The sequence below is a fragment of the Akebia trifoliata genome, chromosome 3 (genome assembly GCF_017979445.1).
Source record: "Akebia trifoliata isolate Shusen 1 chromosome 3, ASM1797944v1, whole genome shotgun sequence".
Lineage (NCBI taxonomy): Eukaryota > Viridiplantae > Streptophyta > Magnoliopsida > Ranunculales > Lardizabalaceae > Akebia > Akebia trifoliata.
Genome location: NC_141377.1, coordinates 8,707,868 through 8,718,446, shown reverse-complemented (window position 1 = coordinate 8,718,446; position 10,579 = coordinate 8,707,868). Strand labels below are relative to the sequence as shown.

Here is a 10,579-nt window from a genome sequence, read left to right as displayed (position 1 = left end):
CTAGATTTTTCTTTCAAATCAGTCACCTTACCACTTGAAAAAAAATTTGATGATGATAGCATCGAGATCATTTACAATTAGTTTATAAGAAAAGATGCCAAGGCAGTCTTGTCATTGCGTGAGTTGAAAACATAATTAGGGGTGTCTCAAATATTTGGAGATATATAAAGAGGTACGTCATCAGTGAAAACACATAGTTATCTAACATAATTATTAGAGTCGTGCTGGGGTGACACAAAGGTGACAAAAACTCGTGGTGTCGTTCACATTACTGTAGATACTTTTCCGTGAGGCACAAGTAAAAAGCATCTACAGTTATGTGCACGCCACCACATCATTTTTATCACCTTTGTGTCTCCGTTTATGTCATTCCATCATTTTCCTAATTATTAAAATTAAAAAATGCAACGTGTCATCAAGAGATGACACATCATTTTTGTCACCTTTGTGTCTCTGTTTGTATCATTCTAGTATTTTTCTAATTATTAAAATTTGAAAGTGCAACGTGTCATCAAGAGATGAAAGGTTATCTCCATATACTTTATAAAGGAGTGTGACCTACCATTCCTTATCTAGAAAATACTTAGAAAATTTGTATTTCTCCTTTTATCTCAATATAAAGAGTCGACGGAGGTGTAGATAAATAGAGGAAAAGAAGTTGAGAGAGAGAGAGAGTCCTGATAACATGGGTAAAGCACACATCCTGGTTATACCATTCCCAGCTCAAGGCCATGTAATACCCCTTCTGGAATTATCAAATCTCTTAGTCGAACATGGCTTCAAGATCACCTTCGTTAACACAGACTTTAATCACACACGTGTCATCTCCTCCTTACGGAATAAGGAGAACCACGATGATCAGAATCGGATCCATCTAGTCTCAGTCCCTGATGGAATGGGACCCGAGGAAGATCGAAACCAGATTGGTAGCCTCAGCGAATCTATCTTGAGATCGATGCCGCCTCATCTCGAGGAATTGATAGGTAAGATCAACGAATCCAACGATGATGAGATCACGTACATCATTGCTGATGAAGTTATGGGTTGGGTTGTACAAGTTGCCAAGAAAATGGGAATACCTTTTGCAGCATTTTGGCCTGCTGCGGTTGCGGTCAGAGTCTTGACCCAACACATTCCAAAGCTCATTGAAGAGGGAGTAATTGATGCCAACGGTGAGAATTATTGCATTATTATTATTATTATTATTATTATTATTATTTAAGAAATTATAGATGAAAAACAGGAGTCTTCTTATAGTACATCAAATACACCTTGGGGGTATGTTTGGTAAAAAATATATTTTTTTGAGGGCAGTTACGGTACAAAAATCAAACCTCAAAGGCATATTTTATAAATTTTAACTTGTCCGAAAAACGGACTTCTTTTTCTATTTAGGGAAAATTATTTAAAGAACTGTTATAAACCGACTTACCCACACGACATAATCGACATAAAAAAAAAAATGCAGTTTTGTATCTTGAGGAAAGTAGATCTACCTCATCAGAGCCTATCATGTCAAGTGTCCATTGACTATGTCACGGGCCTAAGTCAAATTATTACAACTCTTCTAAAAATCTTCTATTTTTTGCTTAATGACCTTCAACTCCTTTCAATTGTTGAGAATGATAATTAAAATGGTCAAGATTGAGAATCTAAATAATTGAGGTCAACCTTTCTCCCAATCGTCAAAATCACACAATCATGATGTTTGAAGGTGAGTCATTGAGATCAACCGTTCAAATCACCAAGTCAACAATTCAAATGGTCAAGATTGACGACTTGATTTGTCAAGATTGACAACTAGAGTTCCTCAATTGTATCGGGGTGATGGGACGTTAAGAAAGAAAGAGTCGACAAACCTCCTTACTAAAATCCCAAGGTGTTGGCCTATAGACAAGCCGAGCTCCCTAGTCCTGGCCTTACTAATAAAAAGAGAGTTCTGGCCTTGATCTTGAGCAAGTACGGTCAGGCTAAGAAGTAATTCAACCGACCTGGTCCACTAATATATTTTAAATTTATATTGTATAAATAGATGTATAAATTTTTAACAATGAATGAGTAAAACATATTATAAATAATAATAAATTTACTTTCATCTCTATCCATTTTTTCAATTAGGATAGAGATTATAAAAAATAAAAAAAATACCCAAGCCCATTAGGCCAGGTTGAGGTATAACCAAATTAGACTTGATAGATGCCATGATTCCTAATGGTTTTAAAACTCGTCTAAAACCAAAATGAGTTAGGAAGGCCATCGTCCAAAATTTTCAATGTAAATAGTCCTCTGAATCCAAGTTGACTCATCTGATATTTTAAAACGGCCGAGTTGATGAAAACTTGGCTAGTCATTGGATTTTAAGTTTTTAATAAAGAATAATTAAGATTTTGGAATGATTAAAATGTTTGTTACCTACATAAGGTATAGATTTTTATAAAAGAATGATGCCAGATTCTAATTTCTAGGATTATATTGGTTGGTAAAACTTGTTGCAGGAACTCCCCTAAATCACCAAGTGATCCACCTATCTCCTACCATGCCTCCCATGAATACAACACATTTTGCTTGGAGTTGCATCGGTGACCCTATTGCACAACGAACCTTCTTTCGATACCTATTCACAAGCACTCAAGCAACAAAAGATGTTGAGTGGCTTCTATGCAACTCATTCTACGAGATCGAAGAACCAGCTTTCCAATTGAATCCAAACCTCCTACCAATCGGCCCATTGCTTGCGTCCAACCACGAAGACACGATTCACGGAAACTTCTGGCCCGAAGACCCAACTTGTCTGCACTGGCTTGATAAACAAGCTCCATGTTCTGTCATCTATGTTGCTTTCGGAAGTATCACAGTCTTTAACCAGCACCAATTCCATGAGCTAGCACTCGGGCTTGAGCTTACTGGCCAACCTTTCTTGTGGGTCGTACGGCCAGATCTTATTGAAGGTCCATCCGCAACATACCCAGATGGTTTTCAAGCAAGAGTAGGTACACGTGGAAGAATGGTGGGGTGGGCTCCACAACAACAATTGTTAAGACATCCTTCCATTGCTTGCTTCTTGACCCATTGTGGTTGGAATTCTACTATGGAAGGGTTAAGCTTTGGAGTTGGAGTCCTTTCCTTTCTTGGCCTTACTTTGCTGACCAATTGTTTAATCAAACTTATATTTCTGATGTTTGGAAGATTGGATTAAAGTTAAACCCAGAAGAGAATGGAATAATCACAAGGGAAGAAATTAATAAGAAGGTTAGAGATTTGTTTGGTGATGAAAATATAAGAGCAAGAGCTCTAGAGATGAAGGAAATGGCAAAGAAGAGTATAAGTGACGCAGGATCTTCTAAGAAGAATTTCAACAATTTCATTGAAGCTATCAAGGGAAAGTGACAGAGATTTGATCCAATGAGTGGAAGGCTGATGACCAAAATTAGACTAACAATCTGATGAGAAATCAACAAAATGTGTACGCTTCAAATAAATAAATGTTCTTGAGAAAAAAAATTATTGTCTAGACTTTTTGAACATTTGGTATTTCTTGTTAAATGCAATTTTGATTATATGTTCTGTTGAGGATTCTCTGCCTTAATCAAAGGCAAATCAAAGGCCTTCCATATGTGCATCCATTGACCTATTTATAGCAGCTGATTTTCTGCTAATTCTTTCCATTTATGCATGGAAAGAATTAGCAGAATATACATGTTACTCTACTCAATATAAACAAAAAAGAATTTTCATCAATAAATTTGGGCGAATCATGTTGTTACAAAATTATCAATGACCCACGAAAATCTCATTCTTGGATAAGATAAGGCTGTCTAATTCATACACTGACTTCAAACCTGCTTTGTTATGAAAGCCTTTAGATATATAGTTTTTGGTGAGTTCTGGAATATGAAAAAACATTGACAAGATGCACTACAACATTTTTGTTCTGCAGCGGCGGAATTTTCCACCGCTATATGGTACTTTTTCCATCGTTAAAAGATATTGCGGCGGATGAGCAACGGAAACCAGATCCGTCGTTATTGCTTCGGTCGCTAAATTTAGCAGCGGATAACCTAGTCTGCTATTGCAGGTAATAACTTTAGCGATGAATATTAATATCCGCTGCAATAGGTCCATTTTTAAACGAATAGAATATAATAGCTTTAACGGCGGATATTAATATCCGTTGCAATAAATCTATTTTAAACAAATAAAATATAAGATGTATAGTGGCGGATATTAATATCCCTTGCCATAGGTGCTTTTTAAATAAATAGAATATAAGATGTATAGCTGTGGATATTAATATCCGCTGCAATAGATTTTGTTCTAAAAATACAATCTAGCAACGCATATTAATATCCGCTGCTAGAAACTTTTTTTCACAAAAAAATATTATATATCAAATAATATATAGAGGCGAAATTTGTATCCGCTGCTGTAAGTTTATATATATATATATATATTATACATTTCACCTATGTCCTCCAAACCTACATACATTGAAAACTCTAATAAATAATAAAAGAAAGCTGCTATTGCCATAGTAATCCCACACACCAATTCATAAGTTAATCACAATAGAACTTCACAAAGTTGGTATGACATGTTTCCACAACATTGGGAGTGGCCTAAAGTGCTACAATGGATCTATATTGGGAGTGATAATCATCAAAAAGTAAAATTGAACTATTTTAAGTGTTAATTTATGGGTAAAATAGTCAATCTCTCCCTAAGGATATCTATCCCCAAGAGATTGTGGAAAACACTTAGATTCAAACAAATTGAATATGATATTATTTAATCATGAAGTATCTTCAAAAATTTGCAAAACAAGTGTGTGACTATACATAAAGTCATGTTTGTTGGTTTCTCAGAATTTAAAGAAAAAAAAAATAGACTCTGAATTCTCTTGCATCAAATCACCCTTCCCAATAATCTGAACCAAAATTTTGTATACATTTTAGTCTAAACTGGCAACCGGGTACCATGCCCACTAACAAACCATCAGTACCAATTGAGTGAGTGAAACACTTAATTATATTGAATTACATTTCATAAAAACCAGATAGGAACGCCAAAAATCCAAATATTCTCATAATTCTAATTAAATAGAACAATGCAAATGACAGAGTCAAAGTAATACCAGATCATTAGCTCCATGACTGCACTATCGTTGGTAGTATAACTCCATGGCAATGTCGCGATTTTGTGGGGCAAAAGTAATTATTTGGAGATTTTGATGAGCTTGGTATGAGACTGTGGAAATGACGTCATGAGACTTCGAAGGTTTTATTTGAGTACTTTTTATTTTCTCATATTTTAGCTTCTGTTTTATCTAAATATTTACTTGTATTTTGTTCTTTTGTGCCTTTTGATTAATCTCTTAATATTGTTCTGTGGAGCAGCTATGGAAGAGAAGTTATGTTTTCCTTTTTTCCTTCAAAGCTTTGTTGAATGAAAGATCTTCTTTGTTTCTAATAGGGTTTAAGTGGGATGGATTAGTGGTAAAATTAACAATAAATATTCCAATATTGGGACTGATTCTCAGTCAAATTTTGGTGTTCCTAGTCCTTAGTTAGATGTGTATATATGAGAATTAGGAATGAATGCTCCAATCAATTCCAGAGATCTGGGCTTAGTCACCAAGTTCATTTTACTTAATTAGTTCATTGTTCAAACAGGTGGCTATGGATTATTTTACTTACTAATTCATTTTTATGCTGAACATGAAGAGTAGCAGTAGTCACCCAAGTTCGTTTGCCATATTTTTATGTAATATGAGAATTTAATTTTATGTTTTATTATTTGAAATTGTTGAGTGTTTTCTTGCCTCTGTTTTCTTGCTAGATTGGAGAGATTGAAAAGCAAATATATAAGAAAAATAAACTACTCAAAAAGCTACACGTATTGATTTTCTCTTCTTTTCATTCTTCATTGTGTTATGAAGGTTTCCATGCTAGTTGTTGTCAATATTTAGAGTAAATTTTTGTCCTTTTTGTTTCTAAATCAATCTTTCCTTTATCTTCTTAATCATTTATTGGAAAAAAGAACATAAAAAAAAGTCAGTTTCTCTGCCTGAGATATGGGAAGGTGATCATCAGTTGGAGCAGCAAGTTGTTCAATCCACGGCTGTTGAAGCTGTAGTCCTTGCTTAGAAGTACTTCCATGCCATATTTATCATCCTATATATGAACTCCTCCTCGATCATGCAAAATTTCTGGTTTTGCTATATGAATGTAGAAGATGGGAGGTGCCTCTTCTTAATGGTGAACCAAGTCAAGTGGAGATCTTTACTCACTTGAGCTCCACATTTATAACAACTGTGTCATGTATTCCAATGAGTCTTTTACTTGTTCTTTTCAGTGCTTTCTGTGATGATTCCATGACTTAGTTACTGTAACCCACACTTTAATTTAATAGAATAATTACGAAGAGAGGAAAACATGCATCACACTACGTGAATGTGGGGAAGTATAGTCAATGAAGGACCAATGTTAATTGCGTACTTTGTTAAATACTCAAATGTAGCCACCAGATCTTTGTTTGAGTCAGTTTCCAATAAAGTCTTTGCCCTTGAAGATCATTTGGAATGTTACAAATAATCTGCAATGAAGCTACATATGAAACCATCAGATCTTTGCTACGAATGTTTGAGTCAGATAATCTGCTGTTTTTTTAGTCTCTTAATGTATGTTAATTCTTAGTTACAGAGCAGGTAATCATGTGTATTGGAGTTAAATTTATTTGTGAACAATATTTGGAATTGTTGATGGGTGATAGTGGTGGTGAATGACTGAGTCCATCAACTTGGTTTAACAAGGATGAGTTCACTGAGCTGTAGCAAAACCATCTGTTTTCTTTGTATTTTTGTTTTGTTTTTTTTTCTTTGAGAGCTCTATATTGTTACACCAACTTCTTTTTTTAATGATTCACTTCTATGTGATGCTAGATTTGAGCTCCATCTCATTCTCGACTCTTTCTTGGCAGTTCTCATTGTTGCTTGGTGAGTAGTGAGTCGTATGAGCAATATGTCACATACGATTTAGTTTTTCAGCTTTTGGCAACTAAACCATCCCCATTGGCACATAAAGTATATAGGTTCAAGGTGGCATAAAGCCAATGTGTTGGGCATTTATGTACTCAAGGCAGGAGCCACACAACACCAAAGCTAACCATTTTGGTGTGTGTGGAGAACAAACCCATGTGTGTACTATTGATGTGGGTGGGGCATATTAGGCACAGTCCATTTACAACTCAATAAATTTTGATTTAAAGACCAAATGCTTCATATCTTAAGTTCTATACATGTCTAGCTGTGCACACTATGAACAGCTGTGTAAAGAGTGTTTCCTGAGAGCAGTGTGGGATTGAATGGTGAGAGGTCAATAATAGAGGGCTTTGTATGATTTCAGGCAAATTCCATAGTTTACAAGCTTCTATAGAGGTCTTGTTGTTCGAAGCTAACCCACTTTTTTCTATTACTACCATTTTGAATATTTTCTTTTCCAACATATTGTTTGCTATCTATGCTTCTTCGCCGTCTTTTTTTATTTTTTATTTTATGGCTAGGCAACAGAGTTGAAGGCAGGCTCTATTGGTTTGGTTTTGAACCACCCGATCGTGGTATCCACACACCACAAGCCTTATCACTGACAACATTCTTTTGTTTTTCAGCTTTTCTCACCTTGCCTTCTATATGCAAGTCCAAATTGAGAAGCCTAGGGCTGCCAATGGATCTGGTTCTGATTGGTAGGGATTGATCTAGGACCAATCTGATGCTTATTGGGGATCGGTTCTCACAATAGTATGTGGAACCTCCCCTAATCCAACAGCAACAATACATGGGACTGGGACTGGGGCTGGGGCTGGGAGGGAGGTATTGGGTTTGGAATTGGATTAAAACATAACATTGAAAGAGAGAGAAAGAAAGCAAGTGTGTAAGCAAGGGTGTCTTGGATTAAGTAAAAAAAGAGTATGATAAGTTTGAAAAGATGGGTGATGGATTGTGAGGTGAGGTCAAAGTCTAATAATCTAAGGGAAAAAAGGGAAGTGCAGAGTCTTCAAGAATTTGATAAAAGTAGAAGAAACACAATAATACATCAAATGAGTTGTCACCATATTTATTAAAGTGGGGTCATACTTTGGTTGTGGACCTATATATATATAGCAATGACCAATTTGCCTTTACTTCTCTTCACTTTTAGATCTTCTTTTATTATATATAGAACATCTCTTCACTTTTAGATCTTTTTTCTTTGAATTTTAAGACATGCAATGGGCAATTTGCCTTTACTTCTAACTTGTTTGCCTTATTGTTGTAGTGTAATTGAACCATGACATTATACAAGTTTTTCGATTTTGAGAACGTTTACTCATAATTTCTATATACTATTCTAACTTTGCATGTTATTTGCCATGTTTGGATTGGTTGTGGATAACAACGACAATAATGATAACAGATTGATGGCCACGAAAATCTTTATATGATATGGATTATTGTTGTAAACACCTTTTATATCATTTTTTTTGTTTCTTTGTACGTACGCAAGTCTCTGAATAAATTGGAGTTTGGTTTGGATTTCAGGTGTCAGATGGGAAGACCATTGAAGCTGAAGCAGCCCATGGCACGGTTACATGCCACTACAGGGATCATCAGAAAGGAGGTGAAACCAGTACAAATAGCATTGCCTCAATCTTTGCTTGGTCACGTGGGCTTGCACACAGGTATGGAATTAATTTGTTTTTTATTTGATGAGTTGTGAGCATATACATATCTTGTTTATAATTGAAAGATTAAGGCCATTATTCTGAAAATCATGAAGAACAGTGACCCAAAAATTAGTGTGTGGTCAACAGGGCCAAATTGGACAACAATCCTAAACTGTTGGATTTCACTAAGAAACTGGAAGCAGCTTGTGTTGGAACTGTGGAATCTGGAAAGATGACTAAGGATCTTGCACTTCTCATCCATGGACCCAAGTAAGTTCTCTCACGGGTATCCTCTGTATATTTTTGTGTGTTGTTCACAATGCGTGTTTTTTGTTGGATTTTTCTTTTCTTCTGTGCAGGGTTACCAGGGGCCAGTATCTGAGTACTGAAGAGTTCATTGATGCTGTTGCAGAGGAGCTGAGAGCAAGACTGTTAGCCAAGGCAAAGTTGTAAAAACCTTATCTGATTTACTAATACACTCAGAAAAATAATGTTTAGAAAGCAATCATTCAAAATGATTGTGGTATCGGCTCTAGAATTAGATATTCCTCTACATCTTTTTTGTTGAATGTTTATGACTGAACACCCTAACCCTCTTCTAAATAATGCCATATCCATGTTAGATACTTCTTTCTTTTGGTGTAAATGGCGTATCGTTAATGCATCTCGATTAGGTCTTCCATACTTGGGATAACATAGTCACCATAGATTGTAGAAACTAAAGAGTGGACAAAAATTAGTAAATTGATGGGCCTGTCAAATAGAAAAGAGTGGGCAAACTTCAAGGCTTTAATTTAGTCAAGTGTTAATATGGTAATTCTAATCTTCTATTTTTTCACCAACTAGTGGTGCCATTGTCGAAATAGTTGTTAAATGGTGCAAGTTTAACTTCTTGTTTTTTGTGTTTTTTTTTTTTCCACATTTTTATATGTTTTTGTTTGGTGTCATCTGTTTTGTTGTTTTTTCTTTGCATTTCCTGCCCACTTGATGTCTAAAAGCTTGAAGTTGATTAGATTTCTTTTTGTTTTTTGTTTTTTTTTCCACATTTTTATATGTTTTTGTTCGGAGTCATCTGTTTTGTTGTTTTTTCTTCACATTTCCTGCCCACTTGATGTCTAAAAGCTTGAAGTTGATTAGATTTCTTTTTGGTTGGTTTTATGTTGTTGATTGGTTGCAGGCCTGAATAGGGTGGATTGGATGAATAATTTGGTTTTTGTGGGTCCGGGGTTCAAATAAACAAGAGATGGTTGGGGATGTGTTGGTGGCTAATGTTTCTATTATTAAAAGAGGTTAGTGTCATTGTTGTTGGTTACCTTTTTGTTTCCTTCTCATTCTCTCTGTTGTTATAGATGGTTTTCCTGTTGGGATGATTTTAATTTCCTTAATTAGCAACAAAATTACAAATGCATTACTGTTATGGGAGAAAAGTTGGTACATGGGAATATTTTTATAAGAAAATGGCAAAATTTGATAGTTTGGACAAATATTTGCTAAAAATCGGATTAAAATTAGGGCTGTGTAATTTTTCTACTTAGTCTTTGTGGTGGTCTTTTCCTGCTTTTATCATTTTTTTTTGGGGGTGTTACAACTGTATGTTTTGTTATCTAAGAAGATCGGAAAGCTAAACAAATGAGACTTTTGAGATAGGATTTGGGTTTGGAAGAATACCCCAAGCCGTTTTGCTCCCTCTCATTCACCATTTTAGGTAGGGTTTTGAATTCCATTTGCTCTAACAAATTGTTCAATGGGAAATCAAATTACAAATTTAAACTGAGCTAAAGTCTTATCCTGAGTCTCGAAATCTTCGATTGTTAAAATTCTCCGAACAAGTGATTAGTCGATTAAATCTTTGAATTAATTGGGATGTTAAACATTTTTTGTG

At 35.2% G+C, this 10,579-nt stretch overlaps 1 protein-coding gene and 1 pseudogene across 4 annotated transcripts; both read left to right on the top strand.

Moving 5' to 3' along the window:
* The first annotated feature begins 636 nt into the window (after positions 1-636).
* On the top strand, positions 637-3,573 carry LOC147405894 (UDP-glycosyltransferase 83A1-like; annotated as a pseudogene). Its single transcript, XR_015176136.1, has 2 exons — positions 637-1,172; positions 2,496-3,573. The product of XR_015176136.1 is annotated as a UDP-glycosyltransferase 83A1-like (transcript).
* Positions 3,574-5,176: 1,603 nt separating this feature from the next.
* On the top strand, positions 5,177-10,365 carry LOC147405893 (isocitrate dehydrogenase [NADP]-like). Of its 3 annotated transcripts, none has more exons than XM_086433775.1 (5): positions 5,192-5,274; positions 6,938-6,991; positions 8,845-8,967; positions 9,057-9,146; positions 9,875-10,365. In XM_086433775.1, exons 1-5 carry the CDS (start codon positions 5,261-5,263, stop codon positions 9,882-9,884), a joined length of 291 nt encoding a protein of 96 aa, XP_086289901.1. In that variant the 5' UTR covers positions 5,192-5,260; the 3' UTR covers positions 9,885-10,365. The 3 variants fall into 3 exon arrangements, with proteins under 3 accessions (XP_086289903.1, XP_086289901.1, XP_086289902.1); XM_086433776.1 differs by having other exon boundaries at positions 5,203-5,274; positions 9,057-9,138; positions 9,875-10,358; XM_086433777.1 differs by lacking the exon at positions 6,938-6,991 and having other exon boundaries at positions 5,177-5,274; positions 9,875-10,363.
* The last annotated feature ends 214 nt before the right edge of the window (positions 10,366-10,579 follow it).

Excerpts from the sequence above, each read along its gene's own strand:
- LOC147405893 (XM_086433775.1), top strand. Across the intron at positions 6,992-8,844 it reads GCAGTTCTCATTGTTGCTTG|GGCCAAATTGGACAACAATC; the intron begins GTGAGTAGTGAG and ends TGTGGTCAACAG. Across the intron at positions 8,968-9,056 it reads CTTCTCATCCATGGACCCAA|GGTTACCAGGGGCCAGTATC; the intron begins GTAAGTTCTCTC and ends TCTTCTGTGCAG.